Below are 24,530 nucleotides of genomic sequence, written 5' to 3' on the forward strand. Positions count from 1 at the left end.
AATACAGCATTTTTGGGGCTAGGAAGCTTAGATATATTGAGAAGTTGGACCTCTGCAGTAATTCAATAGCAGCCATTTTCAGTCTGCCCTTAACCAGCAGGGGGCACAAAGGGGTGCTGTAGGTCTGTGCTAAATGTTTCTCACAGCTTTCTGTGTGTTGCCACAATTGATTATTTTAGAGGTTAAGACAGAAGCTTACAAACAATCCTGAATTTTATAGTAGCAAAGAATAAAACAGTGTAGATACATCTGGAAATTACCAGATGTGTTCTTTGCAAGAAACTTCATAATATTCCAAATATGTGAATTAATTACAGTGATTTTGTATCCAAAATGCATGTTTGTGTCAGAAATATTTTTACATATGATAGTGTTGTTTTGCTTTTCCAATAGGTAACTGATCTAAATGTTTTTAGTAAAATTAAACCAAATTTGCTTGATCTTTTGTTCAAATTATGAATCATCATTTAAAACATCAGTACTGCTGTACTGAATCACAGAGCGTGTGCGGGGTAATTTCAAAAGTAAACAATTTGGTTAACTTTAATATTTTTAGAAGCATATGTAACTGAATGTCATTTGTGCATTTGAAATCATCTCCATTGAACATCAGATCAAGTATAGTAATAAGTTGCTTTCTGAGTGTAAGGTATATATATAGGCTGGTGAAATATATATATATATAAACAAATCATTTTCTTCCACAATTAACTTCAGTGTTTCATTTCAGTTACATATCTTGCAACTTACGAATTGTGGTACACTCACAAGAAAAACAATTACACTTTGAAAAAACACAAATACTTTTTGAAAACTGTAGAGTATGAGTTTGACAAAAGTCTTCAAATTTAAAGTTCTGTTTGGAGAGTTTATATTTCACTACTGGAATCAAGTAACTTTTCTGGCAACAGTCTATGTATTAAAAAGTTGGCAGCATCTAAAAAATATGGAAGTGCAGCCTGCATGATTAAATTTTTTTCACACGCACAGTGAAAAATAACTGCCATTCAGAGATTGTTTTTAAATCTTTTGGCAAAATAAATGCTGCAAGTTAGTATCATGCAGTGTTCCTGGTTTTGTTCTTTAAGGATAACCTGAGATTTCCTCATGTGCGAACAGTAAGCCTATTCAGAAGCTGTAAATCCACCTGTTGTAACTCTTAGAAGGCTATTTGCTTTACTGATTTTTATTAGGAAACCTGAGGATTCTTGTACTCTAATGTCTTTGAAAAGAGGTCTTTGAATTGCAGTACACTGCTTACACTGAAAATTCCAGTAAATCCATAGGTCACTAGACCAGTTAAGGCAGGGCTCAGAACCTTTGAAAGATGTGATGAACTGCAGTGAAATAAGCTTACAAGAGAAAAGATACATAATCACAGTGACCTACAGTACCTTTATAAAGCGTGCATTACTTTATCAATTGAACTGTGTTGAATCCTGACACAGGCTTCAGAGTGCTTGGTCTTTTGGATAGTAAGAAGGAAAATATCTGTAGCAATTCCTTCACGATATTGTAGTTGTGTTTATTTTTAACAGTTTTTTTTGTTTGGTTTGGGTTCTTTTTTAAGTATTTTGTGATTGAAGATGGTATTCAGAGCTACTTATTCATAATATTTCTCCCTCCAAAAGAGTGTGCTTTCTCTTTAGGATGCTACTTTTAGCGTTTGTTATGTTAGAAGCTGGAGATTTTTGACATAATTAAAGCATATGTTGGTTTGGTTTTTTTTTAAAATTGTACTTGGCTTTGTCTAAATCGGCAGCTTCTTCTTGTGTTTGAATTAGATTGCAGAATTGCTAGGATCTGATAAAGTAATGAACGTATTTTTTTCAACTTTTTTCAGATGAAAAAGCAATTTGGTGATAATGAAGCAATTACTCAGGAAATTGTTGGTTCTGCTCATGTGGAGAATTATGCTTTGAAAATGTTTTTGTATGCAGACAATGAAGACAGAGCTGGGCAATTTCATAAGTAGGTGAAAATCTTTGGTTTTGCTATCTGAATTAAGATACTGGTCAGCAAATTTGAATATCCAAACTCTTTAATTTACTGGAAACAAGAATTGTGCTTTAATGCATTCATTTCTCTTTCAGAAAACTTGATTTGTTACTACTCGTGTGTCTCTAACTTCACACATTAACCGGTATCCTCCTTCTTGTGTTCTTTAGGAGGTTGCTCATCTACTGGCAAGCCTTCTAAAATCCCAGGCTAATACTGAGCTTGGCATCAAGCATGTTATAGTTTTTACTGTCCAGTGATATTAAAATAGTTGCAATGATACATTATGTGGTTTGATTTTCAGCAATTACTACAGCATGTTGATGACTTTGCTAGGCTTTTTTCTAAGATAATATAGGATGTCCTATACTGAACATTCCAAACTAGAAACTAAGCGCAGAACAGATGAACAGCTTTAAAAAATACTGAAAACTTTCTGCATAGTAGTCAGGAGACTAGTTAATATTTCACTAAATTTACATATTGTGAAGTAAGTTCTGTAACATCAGATTAAAAGGAAAAAAATTAGTGATTATTGGCTTGAAATAAGCCAATATGATCTAAAATGCCAACTTCTAAAATATAATCCTGAGAGACTGACATTACCAAGTTAGTGAAATGTTGGGTTTTTTTTTTTTTCTCAGAAACATGATAAAGTCCTTTTATACTGCAAGTCTTCTGATAGACGTTCTAACAGTATTTGGGGAGCTCTCTGACGAGGTAAGTGTTATGGATATCTGTGTATTATCTGATTGATTTTCCTAGCACAGATGCAAATTACTGGTTTAATTATGTAAAGTTGTTTTTATAATTTGTGAATATGGACTTCAAAGAACATAGACTCTAACTGTGTAATCAAATACATGTTAGTAAGTCATAAGGAATTGTGCCAAGTATTTCAAATAAATTATATGTGAAATATTACATAACTGTTATCTGTTAGAAGATGCTTCATGACTTAAATATCAGTTAGAAATGCAAAGTCTGATTATTACTGTGGGACACATAGCATTACATTGAGCAAGTAGGAATGATTATAGGGAAAAATGATGCAAGGTTCCTGGCTTTTTCCACCTTTGCTTTTTCCACCCTGCAAGCAAGAACTTTAGTGCTAGTAACTGAGGTGGAATTGTGTACAGTTTTAGTTAGAACAGATATTTTTGGTTTTGCAACAAATCTCACTTTTAAAAGGTGATATGTTAAGTTGGAAGAATATGAATTTACTTCATAAAAAATGGCTTGCTTTCTGGCCATTAGGACATGAATGTTTTAATTCAAAAAATTACCTACTAAAGTAACTAACATGGTGCTCTTTATGACAGGTAATTTTTTAATCAAACAAGCATTCCAGAACTGGCTGAACAAGATGATGATTACTTTTATTAAGGCATACCGTAATAATCTCTTGGTCTGTTTTAAAACAAACTTTTCTATTAGGTGCATAGTCAGCTGCTGTCTGTTATTCATGCCCCACAGAAGAATTAATCTCAGATATAGAGGAGCAGGTACTCTTAAGAAAGTATTCCTTGTTCTGAAAATTAAAAGTGAGGTTTCTTGGCGAAATTAACTGAATGAGAAGCTCATTTTGAAAATGTCATGGAATAGTTGATAACTTCTGGAAAAGAAAAAAAAAAATAGAGAAAGCTGCTACTGACTCAGGAAGACAAGTTTCAAAGATTGTTAAAGGAAGGTTGAAATACCTGGAAAAATAAATAAGAAACAGCAACGACACTAAACAATCTGAGACAAAATCGGCAAGTGCTGATCACGTAAGTGCTGAATATGTCTCAGGACACCTAAATCCACAAAGGTAATCTATAAATATTTTTTTCGCACATGCTTGAGTGTTATAGGCTTCCATGCTTACAGTAAAAGTGCCTTAGAAGCCAAAAGTTCTGCTGCTTAGCAGGCCCATGGCAAGCCCATGGTTGCGTTGGTCCCAAACGATTCCATGCCCTGCTTGGAATTCACAGACTTGACATCCTGTATGTAAATCACCGATCTGATAAGTGTGCCCAACATGCAGGCATATTTGTTCAGTTTAAAATGCAGTCACTGTGGCTACTTTCATTTGTAAATACTGGAAGGAAGGTAAAAGAATGGTTTTAATAGTGGAGCGCTTCTTATATACTGTGACATTAAGGAATGCGAGTGTAACTATTAAAGATAGGTCTTGCCCAAGAAGAACACTCGGCCAAGTGTTCTTGCAAGATTCAATATCTTCCATAGCCTGAGACTATACCAATCTACAATTTTCACCTATCAAGAGGCACAAGTAAGACTGCTCTTTCATGTGTTCTCTTAAAACTGGCTGCTATGCACCCTGACATCCTTTACGATATCAAAAAATAACGGTTTCTAGAGCCAGAGAGTGAATGCATATTGAATTGGACTGAAAAGACAATCATCTTAGACTGTAGGAATCCAGTGCACAGGACAGTGCACTGATTCGGTGACTCCTCAGAGGTCCTGAAGCAATCCTTCTTGTAGATGGAAAAAATTGTTATAAATGTCAATGTGGAATGGTAGCAGTGGTATGTTTACTACTGAATGTGGGGTTTTTTTGTTGATGCTGAAAGGACAAAAGCACTTCGTAATTGGAAAGAAGCAGAATTATCTCATTTTGATTGTTTAATCAGTGAAGACGTCGTTAAAAGAGAGCGTACAAGAAATACAGTAAAAGGTTTGCACTTCTGGCTAGCATCATTGCATTTCAACGGTTTCCTTATCCAGTGTCACATGAAGGAATGATGGGACAAATATGACATGTGACTGTCTTAGACTTTTGCAGAAGCTTTTGTTAGCCTGAAGTAAGCTTAGCCTGGCACCTGGTTATATAGTAAGACATCTAAATTTTCTATCCATTCATATTATTCAGACCATCTGTGTGTCTTTTCAGTATGTAATTGCCTTCATATTTATGGAATATCAACTATTAAAAGGTTTTTAAATCAACAGCAGAAGGCATAGAAGGCAGATACTTGACACCTAAAATCAGAAAATGGGTATTGTAAATAGTATGTATATTTTTAATTGGCAAGTGGTTAATTATTGGGTAGTATGAATGGACTGTGTCACAGGAAACAGTGGGTGTTCTATATCTCCATATTAGAACTAGGCAAAAGGATTTTCTGGAAGACATGTTTTACAGGGCACAGCTTACATCAGATCAGTAAGATAGTAGTAGTATTTTCATTTACCTTAGTAGTAACGTTCATACAGTAGGGCAGCCTTCCGAAAAGGGACAGCAGTGCATATTAAAAACAAACTAAAAGCAACAGAATTTAGGTTCTCAGTTCTGGAATGATAAGCTTTGCAGTTGGGACGTATAATGACACACATCAAATACTCTTTGTTTCTTTCTCCTCTCTCCGTCCAGCGTTTTGGTGGGGGTTTTTTTGGCCCGTTCTTAAATACGCTTTCCCAGAGGAGCCTGGCTGAGGGGCTCAGCTGTGTCCTGCTGGGTCCGCTGGAGCTGGCTGTGTCTGGCAGAAGGCAGCCCTGGCCTCTCCTCACAGACACCCCTGCCGCCCCCCATTGCCGGCACCTGGGCATGGACACCCGATACAACAGCATCTTCACACTTTATCAAGAAATAATTGCAGTATTAGAACAGAGGAGAGATGTACGGGCTGTTAAATCTTGCATAATGTTTTTTTCTAACAGAACCATACCCTGGATGTGTATTTCTGCGTTTTGTGGCTTCTAGTGTATTTGTGAATGATAAAAGAATTCATCTGTAACACTACCTGGCCAGGAAAGATTATTAAAAGAAAGTATTTAACAGAAATCCCTGTTTTGCAATTGTATTTTTCCTTTCTGAGGTATAGTGAATGTATTTTAATAAATCTGTCATTAGGATAGGCTTCTTTCTAGAGAACGTTTTATTTGTGAAAATGAGGACCATATCTTTCTCCTGAGCTGCATGAGCATCCTGGTGGATAACAATATATTAAATATGAGCAAGGGAGCTTGCTGGAGATAGCCATTACACTGTCACTCTCTACTCTGTTCTAGATGACAGTGCAATAGGCTTTGTGAAGTACAATTTTGAATTTCATTTTGTTAATTTTCAGAAACTTTGAATGTATTTTCAGTCAGGACTTTTAAAGAGAGATTATTCTGTCTACCTCAGTTTCCAAACCACTTTACCTGTGATTGTCTCTGTGGAAATTTGTGTTCACCAGTACCTTGCAGGTGATAGTGTTGATGTGAAACACGCTATTAACCCACATTGTTTACTTAGCCAAATTACTGCACTCATCCTTCCACATTTCTCATCTCTGTTTATATTCAGCCTTGTTCCTTGAACTCTATTCCCTCATAACTGTCAGAACTGGTTATTTCTCTTACAACTTTTGTCAAAGTAGTTGATTTGCATAATCAGTTTAAGATTTCTCGTAACAATTGAGAACTCTTCCTGCATTAAAAACACACTATTGTAACAGTCCCAGGAGATATAAAATGGCCAATCGTCATTTCATGTTTTGACATATTAAAGTTGTACCTAAGACCAGTAAAGTATATTTTAAAAAATGAAATGGAAAATCTCAAAATAGTTGAGATTCTGACATTTATTTCAATCACTCATGTTTTATGAAAAGGAGAATTTATGAAGAACCAGGTGAAATCCTTTTCCTCAATTTCTTTTTCCCAGAAACTGAAAATAGTGAAAACTCATGTTGATTTTCTTTAAATACTGAAGTTACTACCACCTTTTTTCAATTTCAAACTGTTACCATGGAAATGGAAATGGAATCAGAAAAGCAAGCAACAGATTCGCTTCTCACTGTTATTGCTTCATATTGACACCATTTCAGAAAAATTATATTGACTGTCAATATAATAATAATTTTTTTGAGAAGTACTAATATTTTCTCTAATAACTGAACTATTAAACTTGTCATTAACAGTTTATTTAAAGTTGTTATTATCATAACCCCTTGCTCTGCAGGTAGTTTATGTATTGCTAAAGTTCTTCATCTGATTTTTAGCTATGTTGTGAAGATATTAAATCAAAATATTGTATGTCCTAGAATATCCCACACACACCACATTAATCAGCAACTACAGCAGCCTTTCTGTATTCATGCTTTTAAATACATTTTTTAAATGTAAAATAGTGTAATTAGAAAACATTTTATATTATTGATCAGCAGGAGTAGCGTTTTAAGTTTCAGATATTTAAATCTAAAGTAAATAATCATCTAAGTTTATGGAGATAGGAAGTTTTCTTTATTATTTCACATCAGTAATTACTACACAGTGCTCAGTCTTTCACACTAGATGGTCCTGGTATAATTTATTTCCTTTTCCTGACATGCTGCACTAATTGAAGATCTCCACGTTTTGCTTTCCTGCCGAGATCCTGTTAGAGCTGTTCTTTTTATGGTTTTTTTTTTTTTTAATTCACTGATTAATTTCACATGTGTTGTTTATCTTTAAAAGGGTGTCAAATGATAGCAGAGAAAGCAGTTTAGTTTTATAATCTCTTCTCAGGGTGGAAAACCTGCTTATATTTCTGTTTTGAATGCATTAATTCGCAGAAGTGAGTGGTTAAAATGGCTGGCCTTTTCCCTTCCCCAGAACGTCCAGCACAGGAAGTACGCCAGGTGGAAGGCAGCATACATTCATAACTGCTTGAAGAATGGAGAGACTCCTCAGCCTGGGCCTATAGGAATGGAAGGAGAGAGCTTTGGTATGTATTTCCTTTTTCTTTTTAAAAGAGCAGAGGGCTGGGCCCAAGACCGAAATGGTAGTGTGCACAGTTCTTCAAGGAGCATCCCACAGGAAGCACAGCTTCCCTGTTTAACATTCCATTCACAATGGGCTGCCTTTTGCTTTTTCTTCTCTGTTTCTCCTACTGTTATTTTTATTGGACTTTACTATTTGATTGACTTACTTAATAAAATATTTTTTTTTCTTTCCTCTGTAGTGGAGATTATTATTTTGAATACAGCTACTCTCCAAGAAGGCATTGTCACCTTTGGGCCAGAACCATGCATTTCTTTAATGCTACCCACAGTCCTCCTTTTAAATCTGTTCTGTAAAGTTATGATCCCTTTGCCAGCTTGTCCTCTCTCAGGAGTTAAACAGTAAAATGGATCGATTGTCAATTAATTCGGCTTCAAAGCAAATACCTGATTGTGAGACACCTCCTTCCTTCCCATATAATAATGTGGTTTTCAAAATAGATTTATGGCCTACTCTTTAGATAGGATTTTCTGCCACTTTCTCACTCATCCCGCTTTTCCTTGTGTTTTTAGTTACTCCCTGTGTTCTTCTGGCTACCTGACTTTCCTGTATAGGATTCCTTGAACACCTTCTTAACAATTAGATAAAAAGTGGTGATTTCCAAGGCTTACCAAAATGAATGTTTATCAGAACCGGTTGTTTAAAACCTCCCAAACTGTAACTTTTACTGTCTTCTATTTAATGCATTCAGACCTGTCTAAACTCTGCTGCTAATTTAAGTCTTAGCTCTTCAGTAAACGTCAGGGACATCCAAACCTTTCTCATTTAGAACTTTTTTAAGACAGACACAATCACTGTGAGCAGATGCAAGCTAGCCTCTCCATGAAGTAACAGAACACATACTAAGCAGACTCTGTCTTACAAGAGCACATTGATCACATCCTAACCTATTCTGAGAAAGACAGCTCCATTCTCTTATGTCATTATGTGTATTTTTACTAAAAATAACTAAACAATCAAAACAGAGCTGCCATATTATTTCTAAACTTTATAATGTCAACCTATTTCTAAAGTATAGATCCAGAGGCTTCACAGATGCGCGTGAGAATAAAATCACTTACAAAACTTTTTTTGTTAAACTGCTGAAATAGATAATAGTATTAATGTTCTATAAACTGACCATGCTTTTCAGTTATTTATTGCAAAATATATGCAAAAACTGATGCATTTCTGAAACACATAAAAATAGAAATGGTATGTAATTGTTAAATTAACTTTCAAAATATTTTCACCCGTTTACTTTAACATTGTTCGCAGTTTTTCTATACTTAATGCTTTATGAATACTTAATTCTTTTTGCATTTCACCAGTTGTTTTTGATAGTGATCAGTTTCATTAATAAGGGTCTCTTCGTTTTCCTCCCCAGTTAGTGCAGAAGCTTGAAATACAAATTTTAAATGTGAATCTCTTATGGAAATAGGATGTCTTTGGAATGGATATTTTCATTATGCAAGTTAAATCAGACTAATTCTACACAATGAGAATAACCTCTATGTATAATTCTTCACATACCTAATGAAACAAGCAAGAACATTAAACGATTTGAAATTTTCCTCTGAGCTAGTATACAAGACTTTGTGGCTTGACTAAATGTCACTTAAGTTGATGCTCATTTGTCTTAACTCTTTAAGAGTTAATGCTCTTAATGCTCTTTATCTCTTTAACTTAAGCTTGAATTTAGTAATACAAATTTTTCTAATAAAAAGGATCAATAAACAAATCTACAATGCAAAAGAGATATATCTAACTTGTTAGGTAAGTTGTAGAGGTGGCTACATGAAGTTTTATGTTCATATGTATTAATACATATGATCCATATATTTACACGTGCGCATGCGCACACACGCATATATACACACACACAGAGACACACAAGTATTTATTCGTTCATTTCCATTCTGAAGTTTGGACCTGTGATTTCAAATATGTTATGAATAGGCTTGTAATTTTCTGCACGTTGGTTTTATTTTAAACATGTCAAAACATTAGAAAACTGATTTCTTTTCTGGTTCTCAATCTTTTCATCATGCGATCTTGTATTTTGAAGCTTCTTGTAATGTTTACAAAGCTCACCTGATTATGTGAAATGAATTATGAATTCTAAACAATTACAAAAATAGAATTTCTAAGCAAAGATTACAGAGCTTTTGCTAAAAAATCTGTGTATGCAGCTTGTGTAGAAACAATAATTGTTCCTCAGCAGCAAACAGATAGACTTTTTCTTAATTTTATTAATGTGGAGGCAGAGGTAACTGACTTGCTCAAGGCTGAAAAAGAAACTGTTGTAGGAGGGGAAGTAGAATTCAGACTTAACTCAAATCCTTACTATTCATTGAAGGACATACAAGCAGTAGCGTGAATAGGTGAAGACTGCTGGTTTCATTAACAAGTAATGTCTACATACAACTTAAAAGGAACGCAAATGCTGAGTGAGCCAAAATTTTAACATCCTTATTGATAAGGAGCCTGCAATATCTATAATTTGGCAATATCTTTATATTTGTTGACTTGTATTTCATGTAGTAAGAGAATTTCTCACACTCTCTTATTTTCTGAGCAATGAAATGAACAATACTTTTTGACATTTATTTTTGGAAATGAACTCCTTAGTGTAGGTGTCCATAATGCTTTACACAACCAAGACAATAATTTTACACAAATTAATTTTTATTAGAAGAATCAGTAAAAAAAGTGTCAATTCTTGCTTTGTGCATCGTAAGAAGAAAAGCAGTATTGTTTGAATGTACAGCTGGACCTTCCCCATTCCTTTCTGCTTGCTCATTTTCTTCCTGCCCTTGTAAGTGGAAAAAGTCTGTTTAAACAGAGTGAAACTAGGTCTCTGTAGCTTGACAAATTACCATTTTTTTCCAAAGTGTTGTTTTCTTTGTGATTCTTGAAAACCATACTGTAACTCTTGGAGATGTTTTTACAGTAACATAGGCATGCTTTATGCAGTTCTGCTGTTGGATTTATGGATGCTTTTGTCAGGATGCCACCATGGAAACCATAAAATGACATACTTGATTTATTAATGCAGTTGGAATACAAGTTCTAGAGTACACATAAAGGTCACTTAGCAGTAGCCCTAGGTCATCCAACAAGATTTTATACTAATGGAAAAAAATTAAAAACGTAATTTCAAATATGAAAAGTGAAAAGGTATAGCCATAGTAAAATACATTAAATGTCACCACTTTATTCCACATTTATATTGCAGAATTCCAGGAAACCTTTATAGTCCCAACTAGTAGAAAGAACAGTGTATGAAAAGTTGATGGATTTTTGAGTCCATTTCTCAGTGTTGTGGAAAAAAATATATGTGTGTATATATATATATATTTAAAACACAGTGTTCCAATAGAACCTTACATTGTGCATCTTTTAGCAACATCTCAAGCTAAAGAGAAACAGTGCAGCAGAATGAGAAAAAGAAAATGTTTTTAAATTAAAATTAATAGATTACCTTTTTAATTCTCTGGACTCCTTAAAAATAGGAGTCCAGAGAACTGGAGGAGTCTGTACTCCTTAAAAATAAAATTTTTTCTGGTTTTAAATTTAGTGCTCCAGACTGCTGAAGTTAAGTCATAATCGGTGCTTCCTTACAGTAGACAAGGGAATGCCATTAAGCCTTGAGAATCCTCTATTTGTATGAAAGTATCTTTGGACAGTTGATTATGGGGCCAGGGGTATCAGCTTTATGCCACAAAGTTTTGCCTTCAATAAATAAATAATAATTTTTAAAAACAGACAAACAGATAGTCTGGGTATACTGTAGCTCTGAGGAGGATCTAAAGAGCACATGGATTCATTATGCTGAGTTCCAAGCACAAAGGCTGATGAGGTTCCAAGACAAGAAACTCAGCTGGAGCTGAAACTGGACGTGAAACAATTGTGTCACTGTTTCACAGCCTAGTATTTCAGCATCCTTAAGCAAATTGCAAGGAACTTTAAATTCTAGGTTATTACTGCTTTATGAGAAATTAATTCTCTGAATTTTCTAGTGTTCATTCCCATTCCCTGGAAAAGATTTGTTTTTCAATAATGTTGTGGATGTTCTAACCACAGAACTTAAAAACAATTTGTTGACTTAAATGTTCTTTTCCAGCAGCCTGAAACCCTTCTATTTAGCACTGCTTTTAAAACTCTTCAGGAATACTGCAAGCGCATATCTCAAAATGGTTCTAATACTTTAATCTTGTATAAAGAATATTTTAAATATTTACTTTGCAGAAAGAATAGTTACAATGCTTTGATGACATTTGGGCACTTTAAACACCTAAGAAGAGTGAATTTAAACAAAGCTGCTTTTATGTTTAATACAGTTTAACATTTGCCAATTGCATAATGAGCAAATCAAACAGTTGAGCTTGATCTCTTGATACATATGCCTGATTAAAAAGTATATCGCCCTTTTGTGAATTTGCCTCTTACAGGCACTGTTGTTAAGGGTGGTCAGCACTTCTAACACTTTTCTTCGTTGCTTTCTTTGTTTATAACATTGCCAGACTTTAACCATTTGAGTTCCTATCTTCCATCACTAGTGTTGCGGACAGCACTGCACTTTTACAGGAGTGACTAGAGACCATGAGCTATACAGTGAGGAAGTTTGAAGCTGAAACTGGGAATGTTTCGGAGAGAAGATTGGGAGGTAGTGCAAGACAGACACAAGTATGGGGCACAGGGTTGCAGATATGGGATATGAAGTCCTGGTGCAGAGAGAGAGAAATCAGAATGGGGCTGAAGAGCCAGATAAGGGCAACAGGAAGTTGCAGGGGGCAGAATAAAGGAATAAATGCATTAATGGTTTAAGTCTGGGCAAGAACTTACAGGTAATTTCTCTTAATTGAGATACTAAGTACCATGAAAGCATGTTTTCTCCCACTCCTGCATTCTCAAAAGTGGCTTAGTAATTTTTACAACAGCTTTTCCAAAATACTAGCCTCAGGCAGACACCCAACATGGAAAATCCAACTTTATGGCTACAATCTGACCAAGCTATAAATAACTGATAACAGTGTTACAAGTAAACTTGGGCAGCCTTACCTTCAGACAGCATGATGAGTCTTGTGCGTAACTTTTTCATTAATCTTATGTACAGTACGTGTGGGATTTTGTTAAACTAAATGTTATTTTCTGAAACTGCTTTAAAATAATTTTTTTAGTTAACACCAAAAACAGAACCTTAAGAACATGACTAGATTGAAAAATAATATATAGGTTCTTTGTACATGCTATGGGATATATTGAACCTCATTATTCTTATAGTGCTTTATGTACTCTTAACTGTTGTAGATACAGTTATGACTCAGCTAAGCTGCATTTCATTTTTTTGTTTGGTATTACTTTCCCAAAGTTCCCCTTTTTTGTTATTTATTTGTGGTTTGTTCAGTTGATATGGGGTGGAAGGATTGCCACTGTCTTTCTTTTTACAAAGAGTTTGTAAGGCAAATACAGTTTTCCATATTCTGGTTAATGTATATATTAAAATATAGATTACTGCATATTTGTAGTATCTTGTTCAACTGCTGTGGATGCAGTACGTGGAAGTAAAGGGATTGTACTAATGAGACAAATTGCTTATATTCAGACCAGTAATGAGATGATCCTTCAATTTAAACAGAAGAGATCTTTGAAAGTATGTGAGTTTCTAGATCTTTATCCTATGGTATATTGCTTTTTTACTTTGTCAAATCAACTGTAGGTGGTTTGGGTTGATAAATGTTTTATGTCACCCTGTGGTGGCAATTTTTCTACTAACAAAAATTTGAAAGGAGGTTTTAAAAGAAAGCCTAAGTTTTCAAGTGTTTGTACAGAAGACTTGCAGTAATTCCTATTTTGTGTCATCTTAGCAGATGTTGAAAGAGAAGAAGCAGGATCATCTTCTCTCCATAGTGGAACAACTCAACCAACATCATCATCTACGTATGAAGCTAACAATATACCAACTAGTAATTATACTGGCATACATATACCACCAGGTGCCCATGCACCAGCCAACACTCCAGCTGAAGTACCTCATAACACAGGTATGTCCGAATCACACCTCAAAAATTCATGCCTTTATTGAGAAGCAAATTCTAGCCCTCTTTCCTTTACATATGAAGTAAAATAATAGGTATTCTATGGCAGAAGCAGCTTCATAAATTAACATTGTAAAAATGCCATCGGAAATATTTTTTATGTTTTTATGGTTTTTAAAATACGTAATTCATATTTTGGAGCATTTGGCCAGAAGAGAGATATGGACTGAAAGAGTGAGTCTTCCTGCAGACAGAATGTTTTTTTCTTCCTTAGAATCATGCATTGCAACATCTATACTGTAAAGCACCATTTGAATCTTTAACTTGATAGATGAAATTATATTACTTCATTTCATATTTAGCTTTCCCTGTGCAGATAGACTGCTGTTCTTTATGGGGGAACATATTCAACATAGTGTTGAAACTGTTCCAATACTATAACAATCATGCCTGATGTACCATTCATACCTTTCTTCTATTTGGTTTATGCTCCTTTTCCCATGCAAGTACTTTAGTGTGATTGACTTCAAACAATATTATTAATGGAATTTTTTTCCCTGCTGCTAAACATATTGGCTCCTACATCCTTCTTCTTATTCTGTGTCATTTTTGGACCAAAACCAAGTTCTTAAAAATCCAAAGTTCTTCCCAGTTGCTGTATTTAAAAAACAAACAAAAAAAAAGTTGTATTAAATGATTTGTGAATACAACTTTTTCACCTCCTGTTACCTTTTTATAATGATGTTTAATAAGACTAAAAAATTAAAAGGTCTTGATTTCAATCCTGGTGATCATTTGATTGTTCAGATACATTTTTGTATTATAGAACATATGAGATGTTTTTGTCACACAGCCCCACCTTTTCTTTTACTTTCTCATTTTAAAAATGCTTCACCCTATGAAAAGTTCAGAGTGCTCTTTTTTTTAGCTTTATCAAAGAGAAATCCTTCAGATAGGTGGGTTTTTGGGGGTCTGGGAGGGGGAGAGTGTTGTTTTTTGCATTCAGCCTAGGTAAATGTTTAGCCCTCTGTTTTTACCAGATCTGAAAATTATGGCATATGTACCTTGTTGGAATACATGAATTCTTTGCATTACTTAATTTTAATCCGATCAGTCATTCCATGAAATAATAATAAATAATCCATGAGATAATTTAGAAAAGTGATTATACCACCTTCCTACACAGCAGATGTTGTAGAAATAACTTTATGTTAGTCTGGTATGTTCTGGACATACTGCAAAAATATAGTTTGGGATCAATGCAAATGAGAGTGTCTAAAATGTGAACACAGATACAAGAATGCTTCACAGCGTAAAGTGCTGTTTTTTCTTCTAGCATCACTGTTTCCCTTTTAAACCTAGCTAGCTTTTTTATTCCTACCAATTGTTTTCGAAGGAATTAGGAAGGAGATAGTTTGCAAGTGTGAGATGGCAGGCATGGGGCTTTAAAAATACAATAATGGAGACTCTCTCTGATACTAAAAGGCAGAATTTAAACTTCAAATATAAAAATTTATTCCTACTCTTCTTTAGCAGGTTTTCCTCAATACTCTAGGGTAACAGTGTCTTTTGGACTAGTATTTGCTTATTTTTTTTAACGCTTGAAATTAAATTTCTGTGGAATACTGTACTGATAAAATGAATGACAGCCGGTAAATTCTTCTGTATTATTTTATAAAACATTCATAGTCTGAAGTGAGGGTTGTAAAATTATTTGTTACAAACTTTCAGAATTGGGAAGCTATCAACTGCTTAATTTAAAAATCATTGAGTCATTAAGTTTACCTGTTTGATTTTCTTATTTTGTCTGCTTACTTTTACAGTCTATAAATAAAAATAACCCAAGTCCAATTTTTTGCATTGATTTGCAGGAGTGACAAGTAACACCATTCAGCCTGCTCCTCAGAATATTCCTCTAGTCGATCCTTCCCTTTACAGCGCTCAGTCTGCAGGTAAGGTGGTGGCGTTTGTATTGTCTGTACATGGACGTGCTCTCTCCTGTATGTCTCCCCTGCACTGAAGGAAGAAGTTTGAAAAACAATGTCAATGTTATCTGAATGCTACTAATTCAGAAATTTTAAAAAGAATGGACATCATCTAAACATTGTGTTGCTAAGAGTTTAATAGTCTCTGAAAGCTTTGCTACAATGTATGATGAGTGTTGTCTATCTGACTTTTTCAAATCAATGAGTGAGTGTTGTGTTAGGCTTTTTATTATTTATGTTGTTGCTTCTCAGGTGAGGTTCTGATATACTTAGCAAAGCCTATATTCCAGATGGCCTTGCTAAATTATATTTTTGGTAATTAATACACATTCCCTTTACTTACAATTTCTTCTACAGGGTCAGTACATAAGTTAGTTATTCAATTCATTAAATAATCACAACATTCCAGTGGTGTTTTCTGTTGCAGCATAATTGTTATGTGTACTACTTGATTACAAGTAGTATCTGTATTAAATTAAATAATTTATAAGGTACCGCTAATGATGTCATTTTAACGTACCATTTAATCAAGGCTTTTATCTTTTAAAATGCCATCTGGTTTTGATGTTAAAATCACTAATAACCTATATTACGTGTATTTTCTGTCTGCTTGCATATATCATGCTCTGAAGTGCACACATAAATGCTAACCTTAGGGAAACCATGGCCTGTGAAAGAGTAATGAGTGACAATAAAGCTGGAATCATCCTAGATTCTAATTTGAACACTGATGTGCATTTGGACAAATTATTAACTGTTTTCTAGGAATTTTTCTGTTCGTGGAATAGAGATAATAAAAAGACAAGTTACATCTGTTTGTAATAATCAGATTTTTGTTGGCAAAATAACACGGATGTTGAGTGAGGAAGAGTTCTAGAAGTCCTGGTATGAAAACTGTTCACATTCTACCCTATAGTTTATCCTCACCAGGGAAAGCTGATAGTATACATAATTTATGTTTTAAGTTCCAGTACTAGATACAGTCAAATGTTGCCTGTTATGACTACTGAGTTTAGATAGGTATATTCTTGTATGTTGTAACTTAAAAATATTTAGTTAGATATTTTAGTTTATTATGCTGTTGAAGAGGGTGTCTATGTTAAAATACCAGCTTTACTGAAAAAGCATTTTTCAGTGGAATGCTATAATAGGAATTCAGTGTTTAGCTTGATTTTAGCCTGCTGTCATAAGAACGCTTAAGGATGTGTCCATCTTAATATATTAGGAAGCCAGTTTTGTAGAAGATGTCTTAAAAAGATAAAAATTACAAAATTTACCTTTGATAGAGACACATTAACCTTTAGTATTCTCTTGAAGAACAAAAGGCATATCCTGTTGTTTGTCTGGCATGTTACTGTAATGTCTTATGTGACAGTTAGCTCATTTTATTGAAAACAATACCTCAGACCTGTAGCTGAACCATTTAAACTTGGTGATAGTTGGTGATAGTTTTTGAGTTTTGGGGGCTGTTGAGGGGCTTTCGGTAGCTTCTTAACCAAAACAGCTGAAGGCTTTACTTAAGCTTTACCGTAGTAATTGCTAGTTGGAAAGCAAATTTTGTGTGTTTGGCAGCAAAGCTTTCAGCTTATCATGATCCTCTAGACAGCTCATTCTAGAAGGTTTTTGGATAACTACTCTGAAAATTTTAATCGTCATTGTTTTCTTCATTTGAATGATTAATTCTAGTTGTCAAAAATGTCATAATTTGATTTAAGCTTTAATTTTTCATTAAGTATTAGAAGTTCCATTATTTGATACCTGGATATATCAGTGCATTGCTACCTGTGATAGCCTGATTTAATAAGCACATAAATATAAATAAAAAGGAATTGAGCTAATTAAGATACCCTGTGTATGTGAGAATTCATAATAACTACTATCCTCTAATTAAGAGATTAAGACCCTTGCTAAGCACAATGATGAATCTCTAACTTGATCTAAGCAGAGTATTTGCATTCCTCCTCTGCACATCTGTTGTGTCTCTACAAGTTTGGGTCTTGTAACAGCTTAAAGTGTTATGTTCTTATGAGGGAGTTTTGCAAAAGTGCACCTGAAGAGGTGATACAGCTCATTACAGAGCCTCGGTTCTGAAAGCTTAGAAAATATGCTGTCAGTTATGCAGGAGTTTGAGAGGGTATAAGGGATATGCCAGTCAGCAGAGTTACAGTAACAGTTTTGTTTGCGTGCATAGTATTAAGCGGCTTGAGAGCAATGGGAAGTGTTTGTCCTTGCCTGTCACCATCCTGTCATGCATGCCTGGTAATTAGCCAAAGCATCCTCCCTACTCTTGCCCTACGTGTAAGAGTAACGGCAGATGTCTTCTCCTCATGCTACTGAGGAGTCCTTTTTATGCCAACACTACTCTGTTCTATAGTAACCTTGTTCCCTGACCTGTAAGTAGATTTAGAAATGCCTGTATCTCACAACAGACGTACTAAACTGTGGACCCAGGAGCCCTCCCCAGTTCTTGAGTTGTAATATACATATTCAGGCTAGATCCTGGCTGCATATTGAGGTTAGACTTCGGTATGCACCTTTCCTATAGAACTGAAGTTTCCTTTGGACAGGAAGGAAGGATCAGTGTTGCCCTCTAGTAGATCCATAAAGCTAGCACAGTGCAAAGTACACTTGCTCCGTGATTTAGACATGGTGTCTGTGTCTATACTAATAAATTAAATGTGCCTATAAATATTTGACACTGAGAACAGCTGGCACAGAAGCACTCACATCCATACTAGTAAACTTTTAAACCTTCTAAAGGTAGTTTGTGAAGGCTGCCAGTATTGAACGGTCTCTAGCCTACTCTAACCACAAGTCGTGCCCAGGAATTGTTTGGGAAAGTGCTAGTTTGCATGGGCCAAAACCATACTGGAGTCTGTTCCAGCAGTTTGACAGTGTAGACAGTCAACTGTGAGTGCTGAGACGCATTCCCTGGCACTGTTGAATGTACTAGTATAGGCATAGCCAAACAGGATATTCCATATATTCCTGCAAGACTCTTTCTGGTAGTAAGATCAACTGTATATTTTTAAAATAAATTATTAATTTTCTTTCTGGCCCATAACATGGGAGAAGCAATTTGATTAATGCTATGATGGGAGAGAAACTTTTGGTGGAGAAGAGTGGAATATTTTATCAAAAGAAAATTAAGTTAAAGTAACAGTATTCCTTTGATTGTAGTCAGTGTGAATCCTTCGATAATTGTCCTGTCTTGTGGGAACAGGTTTCAGAGTTTAACATTGACTTTTGAAGGTGTCAAAGCTTATGCAATTAAGCATTGGTTAATGTCTCTGACAACAGAATGTAGAGCTACACAGCAGCTTTGTATAATGTGTGCATGCGCTTCTCTAGTGTAGTTTGCTTTAAAAATTTATTACCCCTAGATTTTGCTAACACTAAACGCATTCATGGTTGTGCTACACAGAGTTTTTATAAAATATTCTTACATTACCACATGCTCCCTTCCACAGGTGGCATAGTATAGAGAAACCATTTGTCCATTCTAGTGGTGTGTGTAATAATGTTTGGTTTTCTACACACAAAGTAGAAATAATAATTTGACATTTTACGTGTTTTCATGATCTTAAGAAGAAATCTTTGAGGATTTATATTTTTAATATTTTAAGTGCTTTAATGGGAAAAAAGAGCATCTTGTTTCAAAAATCGTTTCAGTTACCTTTGCCATCACTGTTTCTATACACCAAGTTGCATTATTAAAATATACTTAAATTAGCTGCCTTGTGTTTGGCCAACTTCATAAAAAGGAAAAACATCTGATGGATAGAAAAGGATACTATTTTCATTCTAAAACTGCTTTTTTTCCCAATGTGGTTTTCAGCATCTCTAGTCAAATCGTCTTTTGGTTTTCATTTTGTGTTCCTCTTAAACTAAAAGAATCATGCTTGTTGACATTAGTTATGGATTCCATATATCTGTCATATTTCAGTAATAAATACAACTACTGTGCTAATAATTTCAGATCACCACAGAGGCAGGTTTGTTTCAGGATAAATACAGTATAATTCTCCCATCTCAATGTTGTTGGGCGTTTTTAGAGCTCAGAGTCACAGGATGGTTGAGGTTGGAAGGGACCTCTGGAGGTCATCTGGTCCAACCCCTCTGCTCAAACAAGGGTCCTGTAAAATGGGTTGCTCAGGAACATGTCCTTTGTGTCTCCCCCTGCCCCTGCACTCTCCCCATGGTTTAATTTGCAGCATTGAAGGAAGACGTTTGAGAAAAAATGTCACTGTTAATTCAAAAGAGAAGCTTTTGAATCTCTCCAAGGATGGAAACTCCACGACCTCTCTGGGCAACCTGTGCCAGTGCTCGATCACCCTCACAGTAAAGAGTGTTTCCTGATGTTCAGACAGTACCCTCCTGCATTTCAGTTTGTGCCTACCACCTCTGGTCCTGTCACTGGGCACCACTGAAAAGAGCCTGGCTCTGTCCTCTATGCACCCTCCCTTCAGGTACTTATATAGATTGATAAGATCCCCTGAGCCTTCTCTTCTCCAGGCTGAACAGTCCCAGCTCTCTCAGCCCCTCCTCATATGAGAGGTGCTCCAGTCCCTTCATCATCTTTGGCCCTTTGCTGGACTCTTTCCAGGATGTCAGTCTCTTGTAGTGAGGAACCCAGAACTGGACACACTACTCCAGGTGTGGCCCCACTAGCGCTGAATACAGGGGAAGGATCACCTCCCTCCACCTGCTGGCAACACTCCTCCTAATGCAGCCCAGGATGCCATTAGCCATCTTTGCCGCAAGGGCAGATTGTTGGCTCATGGACAAATTGGTGTCCGCCAGGACCCCCAGGTCCTTTCCTGCAAAGCTGCTTTCCTTTTCTCCAAAGCTGCTTAACTCTTAGAATGTGTAAATTGAATTCAGTTGCTAACTTTTGTGGTTATACCTTTGATGTATGTACAGACATTATAGTTAAGTTGTATATTATTTTGAAAACTTGGTAACACAGAGCTGTTTTATTTCTATTCTGCTTGTCCATTGTGAAGTGCTGACTTCAGTAGGAGCTGAGCCCACTGAGCACATCAAAAGATCAACACCCTTACTGTGTAAACCTTGGTTTATAAATTTGAAGTTGTTAACTTTTTTCCCTCAAGTTATGTCATAATAGCATCTGAAGTAGATTTCATAATAAATAAGGCTTTATGCCAGCAAAACATTAATAGAGCTCATACTGTAAAAATAAGATTAGACTGGTGAATTTAGGCTTCCTTCCAATAAATTAGTTGAATACTGGACTGATGCCTTGGCCAGTTTTTAAAGAATGATTTTGTAGTTTCTTTTGGCATCATAGCATAAAGCCACTTTGAGGGGAACTTGGTCGTCTTAATTTCTTAAAGATGTTCAGTAATGTGGTCACAGATTGACCCCAGCTGCTTTTAGTCTGTGACTTTATTTAGGTTACAAAATAACCTAAGTGTGTGCCTGTGTTTATGCACTCCCTCACGTGTATTTACTCACATGTGTATGTATTTTAAGAGATTTAATGTGGCTTCATTTATTCAGCAGAAAACTAATATACATTGCAATGATAATGAGCCCACCAAGTTGTCATATGCCTCAATATTCAACAGTTATTTTGTGGTTATATTTACTTACTGAAGGGAAAATAAGTAGACTTCTAGAGTATATTTTAAAAATTGGTAAAATTAATCTTAAGAGCGCTTACCCTTCTGCTTTTTATTGGGGTAGGGTTGTTTTGAAAACCAGCAGACCAGTCTAGTTTTTAATATTCCCAGGTTTTCCGTTTTATTTGTTCAAAAGCTGTTCTTAAATAATAAGATTGAGGAAAGGAAAAGCAAATATAATAGACTTTTTCTGATAAGAACTGAGATTCTTTAGTAAACGTTCTCACAGTATTGCTAACAGGTTTTATTTTGAAAGAAAGGGATCCAGCTAACTGAAATTGTACCATAAAAAATGCATTTAAGTATATTAATGTCCTTGCTTAGAATTAGAAAGCTGTACTTTTATATGTTATATAAAATCTATGGTGCATTTTAAAATGCATTTTTTCTTAATCTGTGAAATCTGTTCATTGCTTATAAGATGCTGTGTGGGAAATCTATTAAATAAAAACATAGTTCTTTAGTATTGCGTATAATTATTTATCCGTGTCCCTAAAAATCAGTCTTTTACAAGTTAAGTTGTTCTGAAAGAACATGAGTAAAGGTTTTATAATTTATCCATAGGTTATTGGAGTGGCATGGGATTAGCCTTAAAACTCCTAGTGAATTTGTGGGTGGAAGGAGGGACAGTAACATAACTGTGCTTTATTTTATGCACACATCAGTGATGCTATTCACATATTAAATCTTCTGCCAGTTAGGGCATAAGTCCCTGCTATGCTTTCTGGAAGACTGAATGCATGTGTGTGAGCATTGCAGGATTCCCAATGTTTTAACTTATGTCAAGAAAATATTCTGATTAATAAATAACAGTTAATTGTTTTATACTATATGGTGAGAAAATTTTTTGCTAGTGTTCCCTGGTATTACAAAAATGGGCACATTTAATGAGATCAATTGTATTTTCAGTCATCTTGCATAAAATTGGAAACATAAACATTACTTGGATAAAACAGAAATATAAAATATGCAAAAACATGCCAGTGAGAAATGCTTCTACATTTTGAAAAGTTATTCCAGTTGAGAAGGAACAGTTTCTAACTACATATTATTCCGGAAGAAGAGAGCAAAGTAATTATACTGTAAACACAAAAACCACTGTCCTTGATTCTTGCAGGTTGTAATATGATTACAGCTAACTTATTGTCATTAAAAAGCTCTCCTTTGCTGCCTTAGATGAAGAGCAGATCTTTCTCAAAGGTATTGACTTACTTTTGAAAAGCACTGGGTCATACAAATACCAGTGTTTAGAAAGGTCCTCTTATATTTTTCATATGCCAAAGAAGTTAAACATTATAGGAAAGGAAAGAAAAATGAACAGAAGAAACACCGTAGCTTGGTCTTTGTAATATTACCACAAATATTAGCCTGGCTTTCATAATATTACCGCAAATATAAGTAAAACACAGAAATCATGTGAAAGGAAGCCTCAGTCAGATTTCTTTTATAGTAACTTTGTAATACTTATGTTTTTGCAGGGGAAGTCCGTTTGACTCCAGAGGACTTTGCCAGAGCTCAAAAATATTGCAAATATGCTGGCAGTGCTTTGCAATATGAAGATGTGAGCACTGCTGTGCAGAATCTACAGAAGGCCCTCAAGTTACTGATTACGGGCAGAGAATGAAGCCTTTATCCAACAGATTCGTGTCTTTTGCCTAAAGAACTAACAGCTTATTACTGTACCTGTTAGGGGAGTGGAATTATACAGAAGTTCTCAATCCCATCACCCGTGACAATGAAATCACTCTTTCAGTGTCAGATTAGCAATTAATGGTACAGTAGGAATCTCCGTTTTCATTTTACAAACAGTGGAGCTAGAAACATATGAATGCAGTGGCTTGATGTAAGCAAAATACTGAAGAAAGTACTGTGAACACTGCTCAAGAGTTAGAATTCATCTTGCAATATTTACATTATCAGAATGGGAAAATGCTAAATCTGTAAAAAACTTGAGCATAAGAATGTTCTGTTAAAATTCTTACTCTGATTTTATTATTTCAAACAATTATTTAATAAGTATAATAGCTTTAAAATGGTAACTAAGATTAGGGCTTTCCTCCTGAAATGAAAGCATGTGAGAAGGCTGACAGTTCCACAATGGGAAGGGCTTTTTTCTATACATAAATTATTTGGGTATTATCTGAGACATAAGTCAAAGTTGAGGGAGACTTGAGGACATTTGTATTTCATTTTAAAACATGCTGGAAAAAACATCTCTTGGTATTTCAGAGAGAGTCATTTTGATGGTGTTCCAATCCGATCCCCCACAACTGTATGGACTGCTACATGTATTCTTGATTATTGGTTCTTGCTCCTTTTGTGTGCACACTTACAATTTTGTATATGTATGGGTAATTAAGAGAAAGTACTAATATTTATCAGAGATGATCCTGAAACCAGAGGCAGAGATTCTAAACAACGTTAACTTTTAGGGAGATTTACTTCGTAACTGTTCCATCTTTTTAAGAGGCTGAAAAAAAGGCCTGTTCTTCAGCCATTAAAGCAGTATAGGTTCATCTCTGGTATTAGTGTCATAAAGCTTCGTATTTCCAGCTAATATTCCTCCTGTCTGCTTTGTTATGGAGACTTTTTGGACTTGGGATTTAATTAAAGTATCTTGGAAACTGAATTTTGAGTCTTTATGAGATCTGCCCTGCAATTATAGAGCTCTTGATTGTTAAAAATCCATCCATGCTGTTTAAAAGAAAGAATAAGTAGTCTTCTAACTGACGTGACATAGTAATTGAGTACACCATAAAGCATGACTGATTTATGTAATAATTTTAATGACATATTATCTGACCTGTCTTTCTTTCCAAGCTGCCAGATCAAGTCCACATATTCTTTATAGCTGCACCGTTTGGCAGTGACTAAAATAAGTCTGATATTCAAAGCAAAAATATGAGGAAAAGAAAACCAAACATAAGCATGCATTAAAGTTTAGCTGGACATATCCTTTTAAGAGTGTACAGTCTGTGACAGCAGGTTTGAAAAGGGTAGTATGAAACTTGTAAATGTATGCTTAAGCATTTTAGTTGACTGAGATTTAACAGATAAAACATCTGGTATTGTTTGTGTTGCTTTCTGATATGGGATAGCATGGTAATCTGGACAGTGATTTGGATTAG

General features: G+C 35.1%; 1 protein-coding gene across 2 annotated transcripts in view; it reads left to right on the forward strand.

Annotated features, from left to right (window-relative positions):
* VTA1 (vesicle trafficking 1) overlaps positions 1 to 24,031 on the forward strand; it is a 38,443-nt gene extending 14,412 nt beyond the window's left edge. The window contains exons 3-8 of one of the 2 annotated variants that reach the window (XM_075146017.1): positions 1,844 to 1,971; positions 2,643 to 2,718; positions 7,585 to 7,696; positions 13,602 to 13,778; positions 15,644 to 15,724; positions 22,881 to 24,031. In XM_075146017.1, the coding sequence (XP_075002118.1) occupies positions 1,844 to 1,971; positions 2,643 to 2,718; positions 7,585 to 7,696; positions 13,602 to 13,778; positions 15,644 to 15,724; positions 22,881 to 23,026 (720 nt within the window). In that variant the 3' untranslated portion in view covers positions 23,027 to 24,031. The remainder of the gene's footprint in view (positions 1 to 1,843; positions 1,972 to 2,642; positions 2,719 to 7,584; positions 7,697 to 13,601; positions 13,779 to 15,643; positions 15,725 to 22,880) is intronic. The other variant, XM_075146018.1, reaches the window with a different exon arrangement.
* The last annotated feature ends 499 nt before the right edge of the window (positions 24,032 to 24,530 follow it).

The sequence above is a fragment of the Calonectris borealis genome, chromosome 3 (genome assembly GCF_964195595.1).
Source record: "Calonectris borealis chromosome 3, bCalBor7.hap1.2, whole genome shotgun sequence".
Classification (NCBI taxonomy): domain Eukaryota; kingdom Metazoa; phylum Chordata; class Aves; order Procellariiformes; family Procellariidae; genus Calonectris; species Calonectris borealis.